Below are 27,755 nucleotides of genomic sequence, written 5' to 3'. Positions count from 1 at the left end.
GTGTTACTTACTAAAAAAAAAATTATTCAAAACTCCCCACCTTGGACATTTGTTGTAGTATAGCTTCAAACCGTTGGTATTCAGAATAGCACAGGATACTAGCATAAATCTTTGGTTATGTCTTATTTAACTTGATTTTTGCACATTCAGTGACTTACCAGTGTAATTTAGACAGCCATCCAAGGCAAATAATGAGGGATTTACAGCAGTTTTAGATTTTGGAGCGCCTTACATGCGTTCTGTTTCCAATAAATGAGCTGATTGTTCAGTCAGAGAGGTTAATACAGTTTTTTCACTCTCTCACACTCACACACACCAAACAAACATGCAGACATGAACAGCTGCAGCTTGACCCACAGCTCCTGAGCAATGAGGCGATATCAGACGTATCTGTTATCGCTGGTGTTATATGTTGGTGTAATAATGTTCGTCCAGGATCAACATAGCAGCTGACCAGTTACGTGTTTTGATGTTATAGCTTTGGAAGGGGACGAGGGGGGGGGGGGGGGGGGGGGGTTAATTTATGCAAAATAACAAATTAATTATCAACCTAGCTTTAAAATATAAAAAAGTTAAATACATTTAAATTAAAACTAAACCACCTATGAATGTATAACAAAAAAATTCAGCTGAAAATTACATTTCTGTTATATTTTTTTACATTATTTTTTATCTTATTTTATTTATAGTACCACCCATCTATTGACCAGACTATTTTGTGTATATTTGTACTTGTGAAGAACAAAATCAGGTAAGAATAAAGACCACATCATGTAAATGATTGGGAAGCTAGATTTAACACTGATAATGGTCATGGATATTTTGTGGTTAGGGTAAATGAGGAAATGAACATAAGTTCAGCTAGCATTCTCTGAAGTAAAGAAATCATAGCACTTTGTGCATGCTGCTGCTATTAAACAGAAGGTCAAAGCTCAGGTAGCCAGATGCTTGAACACTTGTTTTAGTTCAGGGAGAACAGAGTTCACAACTCGCTGTGGCAGACCGGTAGGATCACCCTTCATTCAAAGGCAGCGCCGCTGCACTGGTACCAGCTTTAGGGTTCGCCTGGTGGTCACGTGACTTTTTTCGCGTGGTGAAGCGAACCGTCGGTACAACATCTCGCTTCGATACATCTGCTCGTGAAGTCGATACCGTGGCTTGACGGAGAAGTTTGCTTCTAGCGTGACACTGCAACTCATTTCTAATGTGAGAAGTTTCAGTTAGCCAGCTAGCTGCAGCCAAGCGTCAGTGCCTTAGAGAAGTCTCGTGGCAGACTAACTTTACGTGACGGGAGATGAACAAAAAAATAACGAAATCACCCGGTGATACTTTTTTCCACATGATAGCAGCTTGACGCTGTTTTTTTCTGTGGGCTGTAAATTGCATTGACGGGACTTGCCTCGGTCGGTGGGTCCCGGGCTGCTACGATGTGTGTCCGCTGCTCCACGAAGCTCTGCTGGGGAAGTGAATCTTTCACCGGATGATGGACAGGAACTACCCGAGCTCCAGCTTTGCGGACGCGCTGGCTCCACCAGCACAGACCGTAGCTTCGTGGGCCTATGACCGCGGCTCAGCTACTATCAAGCCAAGGTAAAAGATGAAGGAGAGGGCGGGTCACCTTCCGAAGGAAATTTCGGTGATGGAGGGCCTAGCTTTGCTTTTGAAGAAAAGTGCAGAGGTCCTTGAGGTTGTCGGGAACACTGGGGGAAATGGTTAAATGTCACAGACGCTGACTTGTCAGTGGTTTCTTAGCCGTATGTTACTTTTTTCCCACCTTGCTAATTTTTGCTAGCATATCGTGCTTTCAACATGAGCACACACAGAGTCAGTGAACACAAACTACTCAAGATAATTGCTTTATATCTCTAAAATAAGTTGGTCATCTAGGTATCCTAAAGTAGCATTTAATCGTTGCTTTCTTCAACCACAGGTGCTCGTCAAAGGTAAAACAAGAGAGATAACTAGCAACCGAAGCTAGTTACTATATAACAGTTACAACACTTAAAATTAGTAATTTTGTTTGCTGTGGCGACATGTCTACATTTTTGTAAATCTGTGCTTTTGTTCTAGTAATGAAAGCTTGAGGTCCTTCGTTATATATAGTCCGTGTAACCACAGAACTTGCAAAATCTGTTGAGGTCTTAGTTCGTGACTTATGACTGATGTGTTATAGTTTGTTCTAATTTGCTATAAACAGGGGCCATCCTTCATGGCAACATTGTTTTATCTGGTACAAATAAGCCACATTGTTCTCACAAGCGGAACAAAAGTAACAGTCTTTGTAGAACAGATAAACAAAGAGTATAAGTTAGACTGTAAAAAAACAACAACTCTGTCATGTGCTGAAAGGCAAAAAATGTAATAATTATGAAAATCAAGTGGCTATGATAAATAATGAAGTAAATTATTGTGGCTGATGTCTGCTTCAGAAAATGTAAGATTACACCAGTTTGTCTTATTTTATGACCTAAATAACATAAGATAGTGGCTGCTGATTAGCAGTGATGTTTCCATTCTGAAATCTAACTCATCAGAGTAACATGGTATTTAGCATGTTGTGTGTTGCACTTGTTGTTATCGATTCTAAAGTGTAAAAAGAAACTAGCAAAGATGAGTAGGGAAAGAATCTGGTGTGTGCAACTGTTGAAAGGAACAGAGGAGGGAAGAGACCCTCCTTAGTTTGCTTCATCCACCAGTATTTACCTTTAAGGCAGCAGTTTAGCTCAAGCCAAACTGCATCTGATTAGCTGGAGAGCAAAAATGTCATACGTCAGATTTTAAATAAACATCTCCCCAAAAAAGATGGATAAAAGTGACTTGACCGGTCTATTTATTGATGACTTTTCACACCATTTTTACATCCAAAGTTTCACACCATCCAAATGTTTACAATATATAAATGCCTTACTCACTTAGCCAAAATAGTTGCTAAAGAATGAAGTGCCTCATGTTATACTGCAAAATGTCAAATGACATTCCCAGGCAAACAAATTTTGACAAATCAGTGTCCTGTATTGTTATATAATTGTTGTTAGCATTTGCGGTGGCCTCTCGGACTAGCATTTTTCCGTAACAGACAAATAGCCACGAGAACCCTTGAAACAATAGTACATTCATCCAAGAAATCTTTTGGACAGTTTTACCACACTGGTGATTGGTATTGTTTACTTTACATGACACATACACAACTTGGGTTGCTATGTTTTGTTATAACTATAATACAGGGAGCTGCAGTTTTCTTCCTCTGCAGAGAAAGTGAGTCTACTGAATTTGTCGACAATAAACTGGCCAAACTTTACAGACTGAATACTTGATCTTGCTTGCTGTGCATGAAGAGTAATTCACAGTTACTTTAGAAATATTCGTACATCTTCACTTTTTGCATAGTTAAGATGGTGTAGAGCTGTGTATAAATCAGACTACGAGTATAACAGTTTCAGTGTTTCCTTGAGCACAGCAGTCCCAATCATTTCTAAAAGGAATATATATCAGGATATTTTTGACCATTGTCTCTCATGCCAGCCTGATTAGCCAGCCGAGTAAACCTTGATCAGGGAGATAAATTTAGCAATTGTATTGCAGCCATCTTGGCAGGACTCCATCAGTCACAGCATGTCATAACTTTGTCAGTGTTTAATGTTAATTTGTGAATAAGAGTGGCAACTTTATTATAACTGTTTCAAGAAGAAAAAACTATAAATCCTTATTTTAATCCACTCTATATATTCATATTTGACTTGGTTGTGCGCTGCTGTTTGTAGAGATGATAGTTCTAATGAATCCTCTACATTTGTTTGTATATGCAGCCCCAGTTACGGTGCAACATACCTTGATGCCGAGCTCCTCCAGCGGCAAAGCTACACTACGACACACCAGCTTCCCACGTACACTACATCACATATTCCTGTTGCAACAGGTGAGTTATGGCATTATAATGAAATATTGTTTTAAAGTGACCAGTTTTACCAGGTAATATGTATTCATGCAGAAAGTTTTGGTTTAAGCACAGACGCATCTTTCTCTTCCTCTTTTGAATGTCAGGAGCACTAGAGTCAAACAGTAGTACTCCAGAGACCTCAATCATGAGCTTCCTTTCAGCCATGGAGTCGAGAAGCCTTCAGGCTGGTCCTGTTAGTGCCTCATTGCTTTCTCCTTATAGACCCCCATCATGGCCTGCTGGTGAGAACACATCAATCTTTCAATCTTAGTTATTTTATTTAAAGAAGAAATCATTAAGTATAGAGAGAGTGTAACACGCCATACTCTGAAAACCATGCCCACGAGATGGGGAAAAATTTAGACCCTAAAGTGTGCAACCAAACGTTGGAACGGTGAAAAAACTACTCTTACTAGCTAAAAATATTTGGTTTCACTATGTGTAGGGATTGTTTTAGCAACATTAGCTGTTAGAAACTGAACGTTGTCTATATTTGTAAGCTGCTGTAATCTGATAAGGCACATGCAAGCGCAGTAACATTACTCTTCGCTTTTAACTTATCCATGACAAAACGCATGCTGCATAGATAGCCATGCAGAGTGTCAGGATCTTTCCATTTTCCCATTATTCTTGCTCATAGTGCTTCAAGTCTTATTGACAGTATCCATTTTTGTCTTATAAAAAGCTCAGTTTCAAAGTTTTGTAGTTCTTCAGCTTATAAAAACTCAGTTCTGCATTCTTTGCCCTGTTGGTAGTGCATGCTACACAGCCGCTTTTAGGTATTTTTCAGTTCAGTGCTAGCAGGTGGATCTCACAAGGAGGCCCTTTTGTGCAATGTAAAGTCAATAGAAACAATTGCACAATTTTTTTTTCTCCAATTTGGGTGGGACCTAAATGCACTCTGTAAGCATGTGTCCATCAATTTGTCACTATTCCACAAATTGCTTAGAAGCTTAGGACACTACTTGACTTTGCACCACCATCAATTCTGCTGGCTACATTGTTACACGTATACAAGTGCTACAGATAGGGTATTGTAATGCTCTCTGATCTGCTTTGGTAGACAAATTGATATATGTGATGACACACTTTATAAATTACCTTTAGCATCTTTTTTTCTGAATCAAGGAAAATTTGCATGGATACAAAATATTTGTCCAGCTCTGTTTCTCAATTCATCTCACTAATAGAGCAAACAATGTTTGTATGTATGTCTGTTCTTCACTTTTCTCAAACACTGAGTGTATTGCTGAGGACCTGTGTAAGCGTTTGATGTTTATGGAAAAGGGCTGATAACATTTTAATGCCTTCTTCCTGTTGCAATTCAACCACTGGCCACCACTATATTACTGTTCTAGCACCCTGCCAGGTCTTTGTTAATATATGCTAGTAGAGACCTTGCACTGTGTACCTATGGTCCAAAGGCTGAGTATGATTAAAATGAAATCTGTTGGGGGATGTTGGCATTTCAGATTTTGTATTACCTTTTGCACATGAATTTTGTTTATTATGAAAATATTGCTTGTGTAAAATGCTTGTACTTATGTTCTGTGTGTGTGTGGTTTCCATGCAGGTGCCAACTCCTCGACTACAGAACTATATTTGACTGGTGCCCTGCCTTCTACAGCTACTTTCCCCTCTACACCTGCGCTTTCATCCTGTCAGCACACAGGTGCCTATCCTACCAGGAGTTATGCCACCAACCCTTCCCTGACTCTCCAGGATCCTGCCTTTAGCACTTCTACCAATGGCCTGTTTTCCCACCATGATCCCCTCCTGCATCTTAAGTCTAACCAGACTGTGCTTCCCACTGCCTTGGCCTTCAATCATCTTTCTGCCTCTGCTCTGGGCTCAGCTCTCCCTGTACAGTCCTCCACTTACCGCTCAGCCCAAGAGTCTGCACCTCACCTCCTGCAGCCCCAGTTCAGCCTCTTACCTTCTGCCCTATCTGCCACTCATGGTGCGCCTCAGCCATTTGGGGCTACAGTTTTCTCAGGCTCTATTGAAAGAGCCCTTCAGCGTGAATGTAGTGTGATCAAACACCACCAGAGGCCTTCTAGTATCCATATAGCCTCAGAGCAGTTACCTAGTTCGGAGCAGTCCTTACAGGGATATTTCGGTTCAGGCAGCGAAGCAGATGTATCCTACCAGCAGGAACCATCCCATCAGCCCTCCGTGTCCTGCAACCCCTCCACAGGAGCAGATTCCTCTCAAGGAGTCAGTGGTTCCCTACAACCCAAAACAGATTGTACAACACAAGTATATTCATCCACTTCGCTGCAGAAGACAACTGAATGTTCTTCCAAACTAGCTCCACAGCCTGCAGGAAATGAAGAGATGCACTCTCAGAACCTGTCAGCGGGGTCTCCTGAGCGTTATTCCTCCCCTGGACTGAAGCAAAACTCTGTGATTATTAACCAAGAGGCAGTCCAGCTGTCTAGCCTAATTTCCAACAATTTATCTCAAACTTATATCACACCTCATACACAGTCACAAGCCTCTAATTCCACTTCAGACAAACTCTCCTCCCTTTATGAGACTCTCCCTTCACTCTCCAGCCAGTCTGACAATGTGGCATCTATTAGTCAGTCTCTTGTTTACTCATCTACTCCTGGGCTGAACCAAGAGCAGGGCATCCAGTATGGAGCCCAAGTACAGAGCTTGTGTCAAGGAAATCTGTCTGAGAGCTATCCCACATCCCACTCGCAGGGTGCCTCAAATGTGACTTATACTTCTCAATCACAGGTGCAGAATTCAGTGACCCAGTCTCAAAGCTTTATCACAGGAGAATCCCTTAACTCTTCTTTCCCACCCACATGTGTACAGAGCCTGCCCACATCATCTACAGTGGACTACACCCTCATGCAGGCCTCCGTGGGAGGCAAAACACACGACACTCTGTCCCACCAGCAGCACTCACAACCCAACACATATGTTTTGTCTGCACCTTTGCCTACCTACTCTTTAGCGGCTCAAGCCTTACAAAATAACATATCCTCAATGCAGGACATAAAGCCAACATATGGCAAACAAAAACTTGAAGAGGTGCCTCTCCAAAGCCTCGAGGCTCTGCGGCAGGTCTCCGTGGAGGCCTCCATAACATGTAACAGTATAGTTTCGCATAACAATGTCATCTACGTTGTTTCAAAAATGGATGATCACCCTAAAGCACAGAGTGTTATTCGAAGCAGTTCACGTTCTGATGACCAGATTATGGGACTACGTCATGTAAATACAGTGCCGGTAAAGGATGAAAGAATGGGTTCTCTAAGCCAACAGCACATTCATTTAACTAGTGCCAATGGTCATGAAACTTCTAACACAAAAACTACGGACTCCACCATTGAATCCTCACATATACCCCTGTGCTCAGAGCCGCTCAAGCAGCATCCTCTCCAACTTGAATCTGCTGAGGCACAGCAACAGAATCAACAGAACCATAACCAGACTCAGGCTTTAGCAGCCCACACCCAGTTTATTGCTATTCCCAGTGCTCAGGTTCATCCTGAGACCAATCAAGTAATTTTGCTCCAGCAGCCACTTTTGAATAATAGTCAGAACACATCAAAGGTGATTCCAGTGCAAGCTATTCAATCGGGACAAGGCCTTGGCCCTGTTCATGTCCAGTATCTTCAGATGGATCGAGACCTGCTGGATCCAAGTGTTACAGAAACCCAGAGTCAGCAGGGCACAGTAGTGTCTGAACCAAGCTCAGAATGTCCTACTTCTAAACATCACTACAGCCAGTTGACAAATCAGCAGTCAAGTGATGCCAAAAACCACTTTGCTGTCAACTCTATTTGTTTCTCTGACTCTATTCTGCTTCCAGATGACAGGAATATTTTGTCAAATGTTGATGACATCCTTGCTGCCACAGTAGCTGCCTGTGGCGTGTCACCACAAGACTTTGTCAAAGCTACATCCTCTGCGGCGGCTGATATGGCAGTGATGGCAAGCCCTATTGATTCCAAAGGTCACTTCCAGACTGTTGATTTAAGACACATGTCACCTAGTTTCTCTTCAGCACAACAGCCAGTTATCACTAACACTATCTCCCAAACCATCACCATGACATTAAACGGACCACAGATGGCAACAGACTGTCAGGGTGGATCTGGTACCCACAACAACAATAATGAGCTTCATGCAAATGGAGACATAAGGTGCTCTGACAATAACTATCACTCAGCTGGGCAGGTATATGACTCCTCAGGTCCCCAGAATAGAATTCAAGGGAATGCAAAGTGTATTAAAACTGATGATGGACTCATGGAAAGTCCAAATGGTGAGGACTTCACCAAAAAGAAGGCTCGCTCTAAGTCATTGACTAAAACAGGCAGTCATGAAGAGGATGGTGGACTGGCCAGACCAGCCAAACGTAGTGGGCAGACCAAGCGGCAAAACTCGAGGGGTAGTGATGTGAGCTCACCATCTGCGGCACACAGTTTATATGATGGTTGTCCACAGCAGGAGAGAATCAGGCAAAAGATTCGTGAGGTGGAAGAGAAACAACCAGAAGTCAAAACTGGCTTTATTGGCTCCTTCCTAGACTTTATCAAGTCTGGGCCCAAACAGCAATATTCTCCAAGTCCAACACGAACAATTAATCGCCCTAGAAAGGCTTGTACCTCATCCAAACAGTGTACTATGCCAGCTTTGCCCCCGAAACTGCCAACGTTGCCCACACCCTTAATTCCCCAGGACAGTCCAGCAGTAAACTCCCAGCAGAAACGTCTTGATGAAGATCTACAGAAGAACTTGGAGACCCTGCCATCATTCAGCTCTGATGAAGAAGAGAACACTGGAAAGAACCAGGCTCTGAGGAACAGCATCAGCTCAGCTCTCTCAGCTCTGGATGAATCTTCTGATCGGAAAACTAGGACAGGTAATCACACTCTGTAACATATGGTACATGCTCAGTAAATAAGTATCGACGCAAGAACTGTGCCCAAAAATGCCAGGGTATTAATGCTAATGAAGCGATAGTAAAGAAAAAAACAACCAAATTAAACTGATGTTTAAAACCAGCAACTAGGTTAGTTGGATCCCATTTGTATTTATTCCTGTATATTGTTATAGAAACCTGTAAAACATTGACACTCTGTAACAGTGTGTATCTCATTCTTGAGACAGAAATATTGTTTGCCTAAATACAGGACAGTGAACATTGAACTTTATTCATTTTCCTTTTTCTGTCTGTGGCTGTGAATTTGTGCTTCTTCAGAGAATCAGTTTCAAGGTTCGATGTTGAAGCCAGAAGAGGTTCCCAGCATGCCCCACACTGTCACAGATAGTGCGCCTCCCGTGACATCCTGTGTGCTGCAGGTACCCACTCCTGCACAGACAACAAACGCAGCCTCAGGAAAGACTGTTTTTGCAGCAACAGAGGAGTCCAAAGAGACACCACCTGGCCAGTTGGCTATGCCTTTAAAGAGTGTGGCCATGGCAGGACTCACTGATGAGGAGCTGTCGGACAGCGGAGGAGAAGGAATGTATCGTGAGAGAGACGAGTTTGTTGTCAGGAATGAGGATATCGAAAACCTAAAGGTACGGGAAGTGAAATGAATGCTTGTAACACTTGATATGGGCAAAATTGAAAGTGTAGCACAGGTCAGAATGTTTATAATATAACACTGGCATTTCAAAACTAAGCCTTGATGCAATGCAGTGCAACCTAATTTAATTCCTCTTCAATTGTAAGTGATAGACTAAAAACAACTGCTTCCATATACTGAAGCCTATTCTGCATTGTGCTATGTTTCTCTGTGCAGTTGACAATGAAAGCAGGCAGTGAGCCTCCAGCCATCTGGAAGGTACAGAAGGCTCTGCTGCAGAAATTTGTGCCTGAGCTGAGGGATGGAAAGAGAGTCTTCTCAGCTACAAACAGTGTAAGTAGACTATGCATATATAGTTTGATTATACAAATTAGTTTTGTCAACTAACATTTTCTTCTTGTCTATTTAGTATCTTGGGTACTTTGGTGATGCCAAGACCATGTACCAGAGGGTGTATGTGAAATTTTTGGATACAGTTAACAAAAGGGAATATGTACGAGTTTGTAGTCAGAAGCCACGCTGCAAACCCATGAACTCACTAAGGTAAGTGTAGACTACTGGCTCCTATAATTCATAATAGATTTTTAGAATTATAGAGTTATCACAGCTTTTTTTTTTGTCACACAGGGGTTTTCAGGTGAAAACTTTGCTGGGCTTGACAGCCACTCCTACAGTTTTCCAAAACCAAAAGTCCAGACCCAAACAACTTAAGCCAAGAGCAGAGCCTCCACCAAAAAAGAGGAGGAAATGGAAGGAGGAGTTTTCACCTACTGCCTCTGGATCATCTGCAGAAGAAGGAGGCGAAGAGGATGGTAAAGAACATGTTTAAGTTTTTAAGGAAATCTAGTTTGTTGTCTAGATTTTGTCACACTCTCACTGCCCTTCGATGCCTCCTGTGTGTTTTATCTCTCTCCCATACACACTCAGACTTAAACCCTCCGCTACCGTTTGCTTCCCGATTACTCAACACACGAACCATGAAAGAGACATTCAGGAGCTTCGTGGAACTGCTTATCAGTATTGCCTTAGATGAAGATGTAATGACAGCACTTGAAAGGGCAAATGGTGAGCAAGATACTTTTTGGATACAGAGGAATTGTTCTTAGTTAGATTGGCTTAACAGTTTAGGATCCCTCATGCTGACTTGTTTTTTGTCTCATCCGTTTCAGATGAATTGCTGCTGCCACATATGAAAAGAGTAGATGGAATGATCACTGACAACAGAAAACGTTTACTTCACAAACTACACATAGAGCAGGTGTTGAAGGTGAGTGTGGAAATGAAGCTGCACATAAATGTAGATTTGTGTTGTCTTGATGCATACGCAAGGTAAGGAAATCCCCCAAAATATCCAGAAGAACATAATACATTTTTTTAGGGTCGATTTGTGTTCTAGTCCCATGGGCGGTAAAAATGGTGGATGTGTACCGTACTATGCAAAGGTCGCGAGCCACCCCTCATTTCATTACAGTCCAGCACTGGTGCCTAACCGTTTTTAGAAGAATGTTTCTTTTGTTTGTTTAAGACATGTAACACTGCCCTATGAATCATTCAAGAATATACCTAACTCAAGGGAGGAACCGGTGTTGTATCTGCACATAACACACAACTTAGCAAATAACCAGTTTTAATTTGTGTTTTCAGGCACCTTGGTACTGGCTGACTATCCCAAAAAAGATACATTTATCCAAATTCGTTAGTTGAATCTATGGCAAATGTCACAGATTGTGCAGTTTGACAAGCCTAGAAGGTGATTCCTGAAGAGCTACTGGCTGAAAAATTGGCATATCTTAGAATACGGTATAATCGACATTTAAAGAAATTAGAAGAAAGTGGACCAGTGAAACTCATGTCCTTAAGAAAAGGAAAAACAAATCCAGCAAAGTCCTGACACAGACTCATCAAAACAACAGTTTAACAGTGTCTGTAGTAAGGGTGTCAAATATAAGGCCCGGGAGCCAAATTTGGACCTGTTGGTTGACTTTGGAAAATGTGAATGAGGGCATAATTTTTTGTCATTTTACAGCTTTTCTTACCCATAAAGCTCTCCTTCATGGCCATTCACAGTACACCAAAGTAATTCAATTTTAGAATTCTGTCATTTCGCACATCTTACAATCTAAGCTGAGTCATGCTGTCAGATTTCTTTCATTTACTACAGTAGCATTTCTTTACCATGTAGGGAAAACTGAGACATCATGTTGAAATTGCACTTTTTTGTCTTATATTAAGACATCTCATTGATTAAATGCATATTTAAACTTTTTACATTAACATAAATTGGAATTTCACCAGTCTGGCCCACATAAGATCTAAAGTGGGCTGTTTGTGGCCTGCAATATAAAATGAGTTTGACCTCCCAGGTCAACAGCAATCTATAAAACGTGGTGGAGGCACTGTCATGATTTCGGACAGCATTTCAGCAAGTGGTCGTGGTGATCCTTTAAATTTTTTTGGAATTATGAACACAGAAAAGTAGCATTAGTTTTTGATCCACCATATAATTGTATGATGTGTAACATCTTCATGTTTTCAGTATGACAATGATCCCAGTCAGTCATCAGTTGGTAGCCAATGAGCATGTTGACTCATTAGTTTCACTGTCGGAAACCCTCCTCTGGCTTCACTTCTGGTTTCGCATGAGTAAGATAGTAATGGCAAAATGCAAATGTTTTACTTCAAAAGTTTTGAATATGCGTTCTAGATCTACTTTCATTGCAAAAGGAAAATAAGCATTAAAGGATCTTTACTGCACTGTGTGAACCTAATTAACTTGTGTTCTTTAGACAGCACTAGACAGCTTCCCAGAGATCTCAGTGGTGACTGAACTGAAGAAGGATGGGGAAACGCCAGCCTTCAAGGTACGTCTCAGTGGACGTGCCTACAACAAGAAGACTATGAAACCCCAGAAGAGCCCTAACACTATGCCTCAGGTAATTGTACTTCTAATGTCTGTCCATAAGAGGGCGCAGGTTCACCGTTTGTCAATCTACATGTCTTTAGCTTTGCTGAGCACTGAAGCAACTACCTCCTGCTCTCATGCTGTTTGACTAATATAAAAAAATGAAATATACTAATTATTCAAAAAATTTTTATTATGTTTCCTTTTTTTAGGAGTATACAGTAGACCAGCAGAAAACTCAGTGGTTTTCTCTATACCATTCTTTGCAGCACTACAAGTACCACACATACCTCATGTGTAAGGATGAGGTAAGACAATGTGTCTAGTTTCTACTGAATGCGTTAAGCTGTTTTGTTTAGTTTTAGATTTTATTGTGAGTTCTGTAAATATTATTTTGCAGATTTAACATCACTTGCATACTTCCACATGGAATTTATTTGAATTAATTGTATTTTATGCTCTGTTTGTGGTGTTGTCCTTCAGATTGCATCTCTGCAGGTGCAGGCAGGGGACCTGGGGCAGGAGGAGACTGTGCAGAAGTGTCTGCAAAACGGGGCTTGGGTAGAGGGGCTCTTTGATCGCTTTGGCGAGCTAATCAATCAAGTGCAGCAGGCCTGCAGATGAAAGCCTTTAACATGCTTGGTTACAAAAAAAAAAGTCCAACTTTTGAAAACCAGAAAATGCCTCCAGCTCAAAATGTGGCCGAGAAGGATGGAGTGAGTCTCTTCTTCAAGCGCAGGATGTTTCGGATAAACTGATTTGCCTGTTAAAGACTGTTGGGAGACTGTGGAGTAAAAGTGGCAGGAGTGCAACAGTGAGACATACACTGTTTATCACTGCATCCCAGCAGAAACCTGGAACTTCATCAACAGAGGACAAGAACTTTGTTCTTGGGAGCATTTTGGAAGGCTCCCACGTAGTACTTCTCCTAGTCTTTGTAGGTTTTTATAGTTAAAAGCCCACTTTTATGGGCTTTTTCATAGATTTATATTCTTTTTAATTTCTTTTTCTTTTTTAAGTTAAATGCCAGATCATGACCAGAGTGTATGCACAATATAGAAGGCAATCAGCACAGGAAGTAGAACACAGCAAATACACAAGCAGAGCAAGCCTTTGTCAATCTTTTAAGTAAGCTCACATGCAAAGTTGATCTGTTTTTTTGTTTAAAAAAAGAACTATACATTATATATAACTATAGTTATATACTGTTTGCAAAACATCACATTTGTAATACGGTGCCAGCTTGCATATATATATGTATAATGTACATTTTGTAAAAAAAAAAAAAAAAAAAGAGAGAAAAAAATAGCAGGACGTTGGAACAGCACCAAATCTCTTTTAGCAGCTACATAGTGCATCTATACTATAGTTTAACATTTGTGTTTCAAGCCAACCATTTGCTTATAGGAAACATCTTTGATTGGAATCAATGCAGTTCCTGTACTGCTTTTTATTAATCTTTTTATTAATCTCAGACATTATTACCTTGGCTTATCTATGGGTAAATGAATGCAAATGAATTGCTTTACAGACATAGCCTACATTTTATGATAAAGGTATATATTTTCACAGAAGAAAATGGTTATTTCTAAGACACGTTTTTGATTATCTTTTCACAGTTTTCCAGAATTTACTCTAAGTCATTTATTTTATTCTGTCAAAAATAATCTTGTTCTTAAAAGATGCAGTTTGTAAATAAAACACTGCATGTATTAGGTATGTGTTTTTCTAGGATATTTTTTTTGCCAGGCACTCTGTGAGATTTTTTTCTGGAATCCCATTTTTCAGAGCAATTATTTCTAAAAACAAAAAAAATGCATTCTGCTATTCAGAGCCATAAAAGGATAGAAAAAATGACCTATCATAAAGCATGAACAAACCAAACTATTAAACCAGGGTGTGAAGGTGCATATATAAACACTGCCTTTATTATGGAATCTGGATTTTCTTGGAATTCTCATAAAATCCCTACAGACATGTCACATAATGCCACCACTTCCATTTGGTCATAGTTTGGGAAGATTGCAGCAGTACTAACTAGTCATGTGACACCTTTTATCTGTTTTTGCACAATCACCAAACCACATGGGGACATTTCTGCCGTGTTGCAGTAATATTGTAGAATAACCAAATAAGATTTTTTTCTTTTTTGACTAATGTTTGATCAAAGTCGATATAAGGAGATTGTGTTTCATTATCAACTGTAACCTTTTTAGAACATAGATGTACTGTTTTCAGTTTTATTTGTAACATTGCTATAACAGGTACCAAGTGCTATATTTAACATATTTGAAATGTTAATCAGACACAAGAGCCCAGCAGAAAAAGTTACAGCAATCTTGCTGCAACCAAATAGTCTGTATGGATTTTTCAGCGTAGCCAGTCACAGTTTGCTTCTCAGCTTCCAGAGCGGTCTGTTTATGTTAGATTTCTCTTGCTTGTTGGAAGTGTGCTGTTAATATTGGCTCACATCTTCCATGAGGACACAACGAAGTGAGAAACTTGCCATGTTGCTCGCCCACAGTGCTCTCATGACCCGAACTTTTCACATATTAATGGGTGGCTGACTTTGTGTCGTCTGAAAGAGTCTCTGGGCTGTTGAATAAAATATGACTGTCCAGCCAGACCAGTCACAATGCAAAAAAATTACTGGCAATCCCCAAAAAACAAAAGTGTCTCTGTACTTCACTGACAGCACTGTGAGGAAAGCCACTGTCCTCTGTCCTTTGGAGTTGGAGAGGCTCGGGGGTGGAGGACAACCAGTCAGGCAAGCGTTTGGGATTCCATTACGGGCACAACGGGTAGGGAGAGATACTGAGCGTCTGCTCTCCAGATGAAAGGCATATGAATTTTAATGCACTGCATTGTTCCATATGTGGGAGACAGACTGGAGGCACCCCCGAGGCAGCATGAGAATGTGAGAAGGGCACAGAAACGAGATGGCTGTGTGCTGCGTAAGGCTGCATATCACTGACAGTCTTGAGGTTAGAAATAAATGTCCCTTAGTGAAACCTGATGCACTGAGTGTCGATGATGATCTAGTTTAAAATCGGACCTGTCGTGTGCACACGTGCAGGGTGAAAAGTAGTTATCTGTGGCAAGTAGAGTTACCAATTTGTATTCACTTTGGCTGCAGCTGGAGTATTCTACTGACAAAGTCAAGATCTGTATTTGGGCGTTTGTTAGCAATTTGCAAAAAACCAACTACGTTTTTATTTATGGTCAGTTTTGAAATATTTGTTCTTTACTTAAGGTTTTCCACTTTTGTTGCTGTAGTTTATGCTGGGTTTTACTCGACTGCAGCACTTCAAAAGTTGTCTAACACTTACCATTGTGAGACGTTTTCATACACTCACAAACATTAATACTATTGTAATTTGAGGCTTTTAATCATTTTTTGAACTGTTCTTTTTCTAGAGTGGAATGATTGTACAGCCTACATTTTTAATGAGTTTGAATTAATTTAGGATTTTCTCTAATCCACACAGGGTCAAAAGTAAAGATACAGGCTCAAATAAATACATACAAGCCCAAAGATATTTAGTTAAATACCACTTAGAAAGTTGCACCTCACCTAGACCTTCCAAGGTGTTTTACAGGTTGCCATCAACAAGCGTTTGGCGTAATTCTGCCTCGATATTCTGACCAGAGTTCATTTTTATTGGTTGGTGTCCTGGCACAGACGTGGCTTTAAAGCATAGTCCATAAATTTTCAATAGAGTTGAGGCCAGAGCTTTGAGAAGGCCATTCCAGAAGCTTAATGTTAGCCTGCTCTATAAACCAGTTTTGATTTCTAAGTTCCAACCATCTTGCTGTAGACTTGAGGTGAATTTCAAGACTTTTGGAGTTCTTCATTATTCTTTATTGTACCAGTGCCAATTATAGCAAAACAGCTCCAGACCATGGTGCTACCACCACCATGCTTGATCGATGGTGCAGTGTTCTTAGGTTTGAAAGCTTAACGTTTCTTCCTCCAAACATACTTCTTGTCATTGTGACCTAAAGGCTCAATCTTTGTCTCAACTGACCATAAAATGTTTCTTCAGAAGGCATTTAACTTGTCCACGTGGGTAGCTGTAAATTTCATCTTGGAATCTGCAGTTGTTTAGTCATTCTAAGAGACCTTCCCAACTTGTGTAAATCTAATATTCTCCTCTTATAGAATACAGTTCATGGTTAAATATTAATCCAGCACTATCTTCTTCTCTGGCTTCTTCTCCGTCAGTGTTAACTTTATTAGTGCAGTATTATTCCATGCTGAGAGACTTTATTTTTTATATGCAGTTGTATAAAAAAAACCTAGGTACACCCTTACTGCTTCCAGAGGATAAGTAGCAGCCAGGTGCTGCTAATCAAATGAACTTGACTAACTGACCCTCAGTAAGTGTGGCCACCTCTATAAAAGCAGACTTTTTGGCAGTTTGTTGTTCTGGAGCAAGTTTGGCTTGTTTGGAAGAGTTGCCAGGAGAAAGCCCCTTTTTGTTTAAAAAGTATGTGGCCACACAGCTTAGGTTTGCAAGTTGTATCTGAACAAACCACAAGAGCTCTGTCATACTGTTCTTTGAACAGATGAGACAAAGTGGAGATGTTTGGTGAAAATGTCCAGTGCCACGCCCGGTGAAAACCAAAAGGGCATACCAACACAAATACAAAGTGCTGTAGAGTCGAATGTGAACACATCTGTCCCAGAAACTAAAGTTTGCTAAAACTGGGTCATGCAACAGGACAATGATCCCAAGCACAGCAGCAAATCTACAACACAATGGCTGAAAATTAAAAGAATCAAGCAGCTGCACTGGCCTGGTCAAAGTAAAGACATCAAACTGATTCAAAGGCTGTGATGGGATCTTGAGAAAGCTGTGAATAAACAAACCTCAATGAACTGAAGGAACATTGTAAAGAAGAGTGGGGTCAAATTACTCCACAGAGATGAGGTACTGATAAAATTGTACAGAAAACAATTCAAGTTATTTCTGCTGAATGTGGTTCAGCAAGCTACTGAATCATGGGCTGTACTTAGTTTTTCACAGAACTGTAGTCTTCTTATTTGAATGAATTTTCTTGGAGAAAATTCCTAGGGGATATTTTTGTTATCATCTTACCTGCATGACTGATAAGTGTGAAGGTGAAGGACAGGGAAATATACAGGAGCTTCCAGGTAATTGGCGAATAACAGAAATGTAAATATTGCTTTGACCTTGTGGGTTAGAATTACTAATGGTGCTAACAAGGGTGCTTTCTCTGTGTCCGTCAGCCTCAGCCATCTTGTATATCAGTGCTGGCATAAAACAGGTTTTACTGTTCAGCGCACTCTCAGCACTCTTGTAAACTGTCGTCAGTTTACAAAATACCAGCATATTTGACCGCTGTGCATGGGTGAAACCAGTTTCACCTGAATGAAAGTACATGTGCTCTTCATATGTAGATGTGCGATCACTGTATAAATCCACAATGGGAGACATGCTTTACTAACACACATAATGCTCGATATTATACATTCCAAACCCGAGGTACAACAAGTGTTACCAACCATTTTGGCACTACAGGCATCCCTGGTTTTGTTTTCTTATGAGCCAAGAATGTGAGGCAGGTATTTCGAGACTATTTTGTCACAAAGACACAAGACACGCACAAAATACCCCGGATATAACAAAAGCTGAGGCAGAGACTTTGTGTCAAGCCTGTAAAACACTGAATGTGAAAGTAAAGAAGAAAACCAAAATGCATGTGTAAATCAGTTGTAAATTAGAAAAACTGGCCTTGCTCAGAAGCAGCTCAGGTGGATGTATGAATAGGGGGTTCAAACCACATCAATCTATCTGCGCTTTATTAGAAGAAATGTAGGATCTTGTGGGCACAGACTGGTCTCTGCTCATACCTGCTGGTGAATAGCAGCGTATTTCAAAATAAAAGATACGTAGAGCCCAGAGGACACTGATCGAACCGGTTTGCCTCGGTTGCATACCTCACTTGTTGCACCATACTTGTCTCTTGTGATGATAATAATAGCTCTCCGCGTTTCAGTCTCCTTTCCTGTAAGTGATCGACATTTTGTCTAGAAAAGAGAAAAGGCATCAGTTTAGAGTGTAGATTCTGAGTTCACAAAAACCTCTTCCTGCTACAGCTCATATGTGTTTGCTCTTGGGTGTGTAAGTATTTGTTTTTGAGATATTTAAGCGCGGTATATTCAGCAGTACGGTGTTCACATGACCCCAAACGAGGTGGAATAGGCCAGATTTGCTTTTGACACTTGAGGTCCCTACAGTCCAACTTGTGGTGTCTACTGTTTCAGCAGTACATGGGAAAGGTTTCTCTCTCTCTCTCTCTCTCTCTCTCTCTCTCTCTCTCTCTCTCTCTCTCTCTCTCCCAAAATGTCCTTATTCTTAAATTAGAACTTTATCCTGAAAAAATGTTTAAAATCTTCCCATCTTTCTGGGAACAGCTATATCTACAGGTCTTTATCAGGCCAGATTTACTTCCACTGTAGGCTTTTAGGGTGTGACCTAGTAAGTAAAAGGTTATGTGAAAGCTTCCTAGATGTTGGAGCATTACTTGAAAATGAAAGGCATTTACAGTAACTCCAGATAGCACCAGTCGGGGAGTTTTTTTTCATAAGCACCTTTGCAAATCACACTGCATCCTATTATAAGGACCAAATCTATGATAAAATAATTAAAGCTAACGCCGATAGTGAAACTTTGTTTGATTGTAGCAGTGGTAGTAATCGCTTGCCTTCCATTTATTTAGAGTTTCAGTTGGTGGAGATGAGCGTAAAAAAATGTAAAATGCAAAATAAGGTATTTAATGCGCCTTTGTTAAACTTCAGGGAAACAGTGAGAGCCTCATTATCACGCTGGGAAGGCGGTGATTGGGTCATGAATAATTTATCGGGGTGGGAGGAGACAGTTTCGGGGTTGACTGTAGTTTAGTTGCGAGCGTCACGGTGTGTATTGAAGACCGGGGACATGGTCTGAATGGCTTTCTTTACAGTCACTGGAGGAAGTTTTCGTTCATCGAACACCAGGTAAGATCGATTTAACCACTTCACATACTTCACCAAGCCATATGTTACTTTTTGTGTGCGTGTGGTAAATATATTGTTGCAATCTGAGGAGTTTCCTTACTTAGGTTTGTAATCTGCGTTATCGACATGTGTCTTTTAATCCCAATTTAATGTAGATTTCATGGATTTTACGCACGCCGTGCGTCTGGAGCAGGAAAGAGAAAGAAATCAGCTTGATTCAGTGAAGTCGAATCGTTGTGAAAAATTACAAACCACGGTTAATCTTTAAAGAAAGTATACTTTTAAAAGGAGGATGACCTTCATAAATTCCAGCCTATTTTTTATGCTCTGTTAACTCTTCAGAGAATGAGTTAATAACTGATAGGTCGCAACTTTTTTTGGGACAGTTTGACATTTGGTCAGTATAGCAGCAGGTGGGGCAGTGTTTATGTTAAAAACAGCGGGTAGAAGAGGGTATTTTGTGTGGACGTAGGCCGGCGTCTACGATGTGGATTCGAATTCATGGGGGCCAAAAAGCCAAACGGGGTTCAACCATAGTGTGTTCATGTTGTGCCCTGAAGCTTGATCAGTTAATCTTACTAGTCACAACATGTTGGACGAATGAAGGAATCTGCCACAGGCTATTAACAACCTGCTGTTTTAGGTATGATGGTGCTGCACTGCTTCTCATTTTAGGCCTTTTTTAAGCATTGGTCCTCTTTCTTGTTAAAAAAAAAAAAAGAAAGAAAGAAAAAAGAATCTAAATCTTTTCCCTTTACTGCAGTAATGACAACTGTAAGAGCCAGCATTCTCACGAGGGAATGATCCCAGTGCTGAATGCTCCCTGTGCGGTTATTTACCGCCACTGATGTGTACAAACAGAAGTGCACTATTATCCTGAGCTGAAATGCAGACCTGACACTCCTTGCATTCTTCCTTTTTATATTATTATTATTATTATTATTATACAAAGACGACAATAGTCATAGGGAAGGGGACTGGGGTCAACTATGCAAACAGGGCTCAAATCTCAACCTGGCGCAAGCAACAAGAGGTGACAGAGCACAGCCTGTTCCCAGGATTGCTTTGACCCATATCTGACCTCCCACTTTTTTTTTCTTTTCTTTTTAATGAGCATTAATAGAAATTGATCAAATCCGAATTTACTGTGGTAATCCCGCTAATCCAGGGACCCCTGAAGGGATTCTCCAGATGGTCTTGCTGCAACTCCTAAATCAAGGATTTCATTGTGATAATGCAGCTCTTCCCTTTTGCTAATTACGCTGAACAAAAAGCATGGTAAATCTTTAAAAAATTTTGTCTTTCATTGGGAGTTGACATTTATTTTTGACTGCCATGTGCATAGTATGGATTTAGATCTTTTCTCAGTGTCTTAAAGTAATGAAATAAACATTTCAAATCAGTGCCTCATCGCCCTGTTATGTTCCTATTATGCATACAAACCTTTGCAAGGTGTTCTTCCTTGAACAGCTGCAGCCCCAGTTGTTCTTTCCCGATATGTAAATCTGCACTGAGGACAGTTTCTTCTCTCCCAGAGGAAGAAGTGGTTTGACGTAGCTGTATGTCATTAGGCAACAGATCACCGAGATTAGCGAGCACACACTTTCCTGTGTTCTCAATGAGCTGTTGTATCTTTGAAAAGAGTGGGAGAACATCTGCTTGCCGCTGTATTGTTCCCAAGTGCTTTTCACATTCCAGTTTTACAGATAGGTCAGTAATCATTTTTGTCATGTTGTGCTATCATAACATGGAGTCTGGCTGTTGCTGTCATTTCCTGATTTATGGCACCTGGCCTCAGCGAGCGTCTCTCCGATTCACTCCTAACATTTGCTCAGCAGGCTTTAAATGTTTCCTGTTGTGAGATGAAAGCCACACCAACATCTCAACAAGGCTAGCTCTGCTTTCTTTCACCAGTCTGGCTTGTGGTGGATGACACAGTTTTTTTGTTTCTTGTTTTTCTTTCCAAAGACAAAAAAGGAAAGACCCAACAATCAAACACAGAACAGGAAAGAAGATTTGTTGACAAACTGCACAATCAATTGTTGAAGATGTGGTAGTAGTTAGTAGAACATGGGTTAGGCTATCTGGAGTGAAAGAAAACTCACAATATCATCATTAATCATTGGTCACAGCTTTCTAACACTTTCTCTTGACTCCTTCCATCAGAACGAGGCATGGCTGGGAAGCCTTTCCGAGCCACCTACATCTGGACCAGCATCATTTCAAATCTGCATACTCGCGTGGAGGTCAAGCGTCGTCGTCACAACCTGAAGTCTTACCATGACTGTTTCTTGGGTTCAGAGGCAGTGGATGTGGTGCTGGCACACATCACCCTCAACCGTTTTTTTGGAGATGAAGCAGTACCCCGCTATAAAGCTGTCAAACTTTGTCAGGCGCTCATGGACTCAAGGGTATTTGAGCCGGTGGGAATTAAAGTATTTGGGAAGGAAAAGAAGAAAACTACATTTGAGGACAGCAGTTTCAGTTTATACAGGTTCCTGAGTCCAGAAAACAACTCGTCTTCTACGCTGACTGGCACTAATTCCCTTTCCACTAATACCATTGAGAGCGGCTATGACTCACCAAGCATGGAAAGAAACACGGAGGGCTATAGTCCTCTACGGGAAAGGTACAGACATAAAGTAACTATTTCAGATGTAATCTGTGATTTGCTTAGCTCTCATTCCTTTAAGGTAATTGTTAAATCCAGTTTAGCTTCAGATAGTAAGATTTCTAAAAACTGGTTTGGCATGAACAAAAGGTTTTAGAGTCAGAACATTCAGTCATGCATTGATTTCACAAATTTTCAGTTTCAGTTGATAATTTTCAGTTAATGCTTTTTCCCAAATCTAGTATTTTATAAATAATGATTAGGTAGATATAAATCATACTGATTTATCTCCCAAATATTTGATTTGTTTTCAAATTGAGGGTTTGGACTGGAATGGTACTAACGTAGTGCTTTTCTACTCTTATTTGAGCACTCAAAGCGCTTTCCTACTGCAAGCCCTATTCACCTATATTCATATTAGCACCTTGTTCTATCCCTAAGCAGTTTTGACATAACAGTCACACACTCACACTTTGATCGATGTATTGGGAGCAACTGGCCAAGGATACTTTGACATGTCAGACCCTAAACCATCAAGCTCGCAGTCAGTAACCAACCCGCTCTACCTCCTGTGCCACAACCACAGATCCATAATGGCGTGATTGTCTGAATACTGAAAATAAAGCTGAGCACAAAAACAGAAAACAGGTGGAATGATTTGCAGGCTAGTATAGATCAAGTTACGACCATCAGTTATGTTAATATGTGAGACCTCTTTTATAACATGTACAACACAAACTTCTTGGGTGACCTCCCAATTGTGACTCACCTTTGAAACACAAAATTGTACACTTTCATTTTATTTTATTGTTTAATTTATTTAAGCTTTATTTAACCAGTTAAATCACTGAGATCAAGGATCTCTTTTACATGGGATATCTGGCCAAGATGAACGCATCACTAATGCATAAAAACAAACATCAGATTAAATTAACAATATAAAGACTTGATCACATAAAACACTTGCACACATTCGTAAACTGTAAGGATTTCGATCAAACTTCTTCTTGGCTTTAACGACACTCAAAAAATGGCACCAAACATCTCATCTGCCTCGGCTTGAAAGCACATAAACAAATATCGTGGTGAGCATCTAAACTTTAAAATTTCCTTTACCTTGATGCTGGAGAATTCAGAGTTTTACAGAGGCTGTTAGGATAGCAAAGGTTGGCAGAATGCATTAAGCATACGGGCTAACACATGGCCTCAGCACTTTGTGTTTACACTCTTTTGATCTCTTTAAAATCTGATGTTGTTGTGGGAGGGACAGACATGGGCAGACAGCAGGTCTGATGGCTGTAATGAGAGATGAAAGATTCAAAGGAACCATATGCTGTTTTAGTGTTTGGACAAGGCTTTTGTTATTTGCAGCATGGGTTAAGTCAGTCTTAATAGGTATAATTTAAACAAACGGGGAAAAAAGTGGCTTTTGTTTAATGGAAATCCTGTTTGTCCTATTTAATTTCAGTCAGAAATAGCTCATATTTGCAAAACGCTTATTTCCAAAATAAGCATTTTTTTAAAATGAAATATGCACAATCAAAACAGCAGCAAACTGTGATTGAATCAGACATACTCCATAAAACATTTGTTTACTGATGCCACTCTTCCTGTAATATGTCTGTTTATTTTGCCTCCTCTGTTTTGACTGATTGCTGCTATTACGCAACTCTGCAGGAAAGAAGCGCAAACAACAGACAAATCACTTGAGGACGTGCTGGGAAACCTCAACCTCAGCTCGACGATTACCCCTCAGATGATCAACCTCGGCCTCTCGCAAGAGCGTAAGTTGCTTTCTGTCTTTGATGAGCGTGACACAAAACAGGCGTCGTGTTTTCACGCTGAATATGACTCAGCATTCTCAACGTGTCTGTGTATTTGTGACTTATATGGTGTTTTCACAGTTGTAGATGAAGTGTGGCACCAGCAGGCAGTGTTCAGACTGTTGCAGTTAATAGAGCTCCCCCTGTTGGAGAGTTTGTTAGAGGGTAAGGAGACATCGAGGCGTGCCCTACATGGCATGGACAGCGACCCGGACCTGTTGTATACATCAAGCTACCTAGACAGAGAGGTTCTGAAGGCCTTCAGTGAAGCTCAGTAAGTCCACTCATTTTTTCTTCTTCTTAGTTTTATAAACGTTGATCAATTCACATGAGTGTTTCTGGTGACCTTTGTTAGACTTTAAGACCTTCACGCCACGCCTCACCAGATTTGCTGGTCTGCTGATACTCATTTTCTGCTGCTCTGCAGATGTAGAATGTGTATAAAATGGCACAGCATGTCTATTTGCACTTGTCCTGCTCTTTAACTTAAAGAAAAGCGCTCACCAATTGACCACTGCTTTTTTTATTTGGTAGTAAAATTATGTGGAGGTGCAGAGATAAGAGTCATCGTAATAATGGTTATTCATTGGAACTGTGTAGTGTCCCTGCATTTACATGTAGTAGTTATATGCACACCACAAAACTGCAAAACCTTAGTTTGACTTTAGACTGTCTTGAACTTTGTTTATTAATTCTAATAATAAAGGCAAAATTTCAAATTCACATATAAATATTAAATCATAATACTTTCCTCTCTTCAGGGCTGATGAGTGGATGTCAGGAGCAGTGGACTGTCTGGAGTTTCTGCCTGATGAACTGGTGGTGGAGATCAGCCGAGGTCTGGCTGCCTGTGGAGATGACCTGATCCGGTGTAAAAAACTACTGTATCAAGTCCTGACTAAGCACTACGGACACACACAACAGCCAGCTCTGCTTAGCAACCAAATTTTCGATATCCACTGCGGCATTTCCGAACTACTCGGTATGAGAAGGCTCTGTCAGATCTTTTGTACAGATACAAGTTTACAGTGATAGATGTGAATCAGATCTTAGGTTTATGTAACTGCATCCCTGCCTTTTTAATGCAAATTTTGTGCTTTATCGACAGTGAACGGGAAGCGAGAGCAAGCTGTGGAAGCGCTCCAGCTGAGCCTGAAGCTGCAGGACTCTCGCAGCAGGGAGGAGCTGCGTCGGCTCCTGAGATTCATGTCTGTTGCAGCCAAACCGGAGGAGGTCAAACTGCACAAAGAGGTCAGCACTAAGGGTGTATCTTGTGGAAGTCTGTACATTTTTGCTGGCTTTTTACTAACCCTAGATAATTCTCCTAGATTGAGAACAGAATGGCAGTGAAAAGGTCTTTCTCACGTGCTATTGTCTACAGCAGAAGACTCTCCAAAGGAAAGGTAGACTTGATGGTTCTGTTCATGATGGATAACCACTGTGATCTGTTCAAAGTGAGTGTTTCCAGTTTGTCTCTTTGCTAGTGTGTGTCCAGTGTTGTAGGAGGGATGTTATCTTATGTCCTTTACAGCCGCTACAAACAAGTAACAGCATATTTGTTTGTAGGAGAAGTTATAATATATTGCTGTCTCTCCCACCAGATTCCTGTCTCACTGCACAAGATGGTTAGTGACAGAATAACGAATATTGTGAAAGGGAAGGATCCAGATATGTTGACAGGTTTGCAGATTTTTACCCACCACAGTCATCATTGCATACATTCAGATATTTAACTGCTATTTCTGTTAACTGGGGGCATAAAGAGGAATTAATTTTTGGTTTTCTGTCTCTCTTTACTCCAGGATCAGCGTATTCAACAAGAGTAAGCACTGAGGTGTATTCACAAAACGCACGAAAAACCACTAAAGAGGAGCTCGTGTCTTTATTGCGGACAGTCCACGAGAGCCCTACGCTGTCTGATAAAGAAAAGAGACGGCTGCTTGGACAGTTTTATAAAGGTCATCCGGAGATATTCGTTCAGTACTTTGGAAATAAATTGTCCAGTATCAACATGTTGTTACAATAATATTTATTAATTTAAAAAGACCATATACTATAAGGTAAAGAACAAAAAAGCCAATGCAATCCAGATGATGTGAAAACGTCCATGTCAGCGAGTGGATTTTATTTAGACTACTGAACGCAAATGTGAATCTTAATAATCTTAATTATTTAAGGAACTTGACATTTTCTTTTGGTGCAGGACACTAACATGAAGTTTTAAATGAAACTGTTACTTTCCGAGAAAGACAAAACGAACCAAGTGTTCTTTAGTGATTTTTTTCCCCCCTTTTCTCACTGCAAACCATCTTGATGGCTTGATGTTTTGTAGCCAGAAAAGGGCAAATCTGCTTGCCAGATTTTTTTTTTTTTTAAAGATGTAAATGTTCCTTGTGTTTGTGCAATAGAAACAGTGTTACCAGTAAAAATGTTCTCAATGTGATGTACAGTATAGCTACAGTGGCTTGCAAAAGTATTCGGCCCCCTTGAACTTTTCCACATTTTGTCACATTACAGCCACAAACATGAATCAATTTTATTGGAATTCAACGTGAAAGACCAATACAAAGTGGTGTACACGCGAGAAGTGGAACGAAAATCATACATGATTCCAAACATTTTTTACAAATAAATAACTGAAAAGTGGGATGTGCATAATTATTCAGCCCCCTGAGTCAATACTTTGTAGAACCACCTTTTGCTGCAATTAAAGCTGCCAGTCTTTTAGGGTATGTCTCTACCAGCTTTGCACATCTAGAGACTGAAATTCTTGCCCATTCTTCTTTGCAAAACAGCTCCACAACTGCCCTGTGACGGCCTCAGAGGTTGTCTAAGAGAATATTGTGAGCAACAACACCGTGAAGTCCAAAGAACACACCAGACAGGTCAGGGATAAAGTTATTGAGAAATTTAAAGCAGGCTTAGGCTACAAAAAGATTTCCCAAGCCTTGAACATCCACGGAGCACTGTTCAAGCCATCATTCAGAAATGGAAGGAGTATGGCACAACTGTAAACCTACCAAGACAAGGCCGTCCACCTAAACTCACAGGCCGAACAAGGAGAGCGCTGATCAGAAATGCAGCCAAGAGGCCCATGGTGACTCTGGACGAGCTGCAGAGATCTACAGCTCAGGTGGGGGAATCTGTCCATAGGACAACTATTAGTGGTGCACTGCACAAAGTTGGCCTTTATGGAAGAGTGGCAAGAAGAAAGCCATTGTTAACAGAAAACCATAAGAAGTCCCGTTTGCAGTTTGCCACAAGCCATGTGGGGGACACAGCAAACATGTGGAAGAAGGTGCTCTGGTCAGATGAGACCAAAATGGAACTTTTTGGCCAAAATGCAAAACGCTATGTGTGGCGGAAAACTAACACTGCACATCACTCTGAACACACCATCCCCACTGTCAAATATGGTGGTGGCAGCATCATGCTCTGGGGGTGCTTCTCTTCAGCAGGGACAGGGAAGCTGGTCAGAGTTGATGGGAAGATGGATGGAGCCAAATACAGGGCAATCTTGGAAGAAAACCTCTTGGAGTCTGCAAAAGACTTGAGACTGGGGCGGAGGTTCACCTTCCAGCAGGACAACGACCCTAAACATAAAGCCAGGGCAACAATGGAAAGGTTTAAAACAAAACATATCCATGTGTTAGAATGGCCCAGTTAAAGTCCAGATCTACATCCAATCCAGAATCTGTGGCAAGATCTGAAAACTGCTGTTCACAAACGCTGTCCATCTAATCTGACTGAGCTGGAACTGTTTTGCAAAGAAGAATGGGCAAGGATTTCAGTCTGTAGATGTGCAAAGCTGGTAGAGACATACCCTAAAAGACTGGCAGCTGTAACTGCAGCAAAAGGTGGTTCTACAAAGTATTGACTCAGGGGGCTGAATAATTACGCACA

The 27,755-nt window shown here is 40.7% G+C and overlaps 2 protein-coding genes across 3 annotated transcripts; both read left to right on the top strand.

Annotated features, from left to right (window-relative positions):
* Positions 1-1,084: 1,084 nt before the first annotated feature.
* Positions 1,085-15,505, top strand: qser1 (glutamine and serine rich 1). Of its 2 annotated transcripts, XM_063477058.1 has the most exons (13): positions 1,085-1,590; positions 3,807-3,916; positions 4,042-4,179; positions 5,511-8,822; positions 9,162-9,484; positions 9,709-9,825; positions 9,902-10,035; positions 10,120-10,304; positions 10,420-10,557; positions 10,662-10,759; positions 12,279-12,425; positions 12,607-12,702; positions 12,878-15,505. In XM_063477058.1, exons 1-13 carry the CDS (start codon positions 1,481-1,483, stop codon positions 13,016-13,018), a joined length of 5,049 nt encoding a protein of 1,682 aa, XP_063333128.1. In that variant the 5' UTR covers positions 1,085-1,480; the 3' UTR covers positions 13,019-15,505. The 2 variants fall into 2 exon arrangements, with proteins under 2 accessions (XP_063333128.1, XP_063333137.1); XM_063477067.1 differs by lacking the exon at positions 4,042-4,179 and having other exon boundaries at positions 12,878-15,504.
* Positions 15,506-17,323: 1,818 nt separating this feature from the next.
* Positions 17,324-25,890, top strand: depdc7a (DEP domain containing 7, paralog a). The gene is made up of 10 exons (XM_063470567.1): positions 17,324-17,328; positions 19,351-19,418; positions 21,585-22,047; positions 23,707-23,813; positions 23,934-24,126; positions 24,614-24,834; positions 24,961-25,103; positions 25,181-25,306; positions 25,454-25,532; positions 25,655-25,890. The coding sequence occupies exons 1-10, from the start codon at positions 17,324-17,326 to the stop codon at positions 25,876-25,878; spliced, it is 1,629 nt and encodes a 542-aa protein (XP_063326637.1). The 3' UTR covers positions 25,879-25,890.
* The last annotated feature ends 1,865 nt before the right edge of the window (positions 25,891-27,755 follow it).

The sequence above is a fragment of the Pelmatolapia mariae genome, linkage group LG1, assembly GCF_036321145.2.
Source record: "Pelmatolapia mariae isolate MD_Pm_ZW linkage group LG1, Pm_UMD_F_2, whole genome shotgun sequence".
NCBI lineage: Eukaryota > Metazoa > Chordata > Actinopteri > Cichliformes > Cichlidae > Pelmatolapia > Pelmatolapia mariae.
This window is presented reverse-complemented; position numbering and strand designations above follow the sequence as displayed.

What these genes read in the sequence shown, in the direction of transcription:
- qser1 (XM_063477058.1), top strand. Translation starts at nt 1,481, where the DNA reads ATGATGGACAGGAACTACCCGAGCTCCAGCTTTGCGGACGCGCTGGCT. An exon ending in TCTTCTCAGCTACAAACAGT is followed by an intron (nt 9,826 to 9,901) that starts GTAAGTAGACTA and finishes TTGTCTATTTAG; the next exon opens with TATCTTGGGTACTTTGGTGA. An exon ending in ACCTCATGTGTAAGGATGAG is followed by an intron (nt 12,703 to 12,877) that starts GTAAGACAATGT and finishes GTTGTCCTTCAG; the next exon opens with ATTGCATCTCTGCAGGTGCA.
- depdc7a (XM_063470567.1), top strand. An exon ending in CCTCGGCCTCTCGCAAGAGC is followed by an intron (nt 23,814 to 23,933) that starts GTAAGTTGCTTT and finishes GTGTTTTCACAG; the next exon opens with TTGTAGATGAAGTGTGGCAC. An exon ending in ACCACTGTGATCTGTTCAAA is followed by an intron (nt 25,307 to 25,453) that starts GTGAGTGTTTCC and finishes CTCTCCCACCAG; the next exon opens with ATTCCTGTCTCACTGCACAA.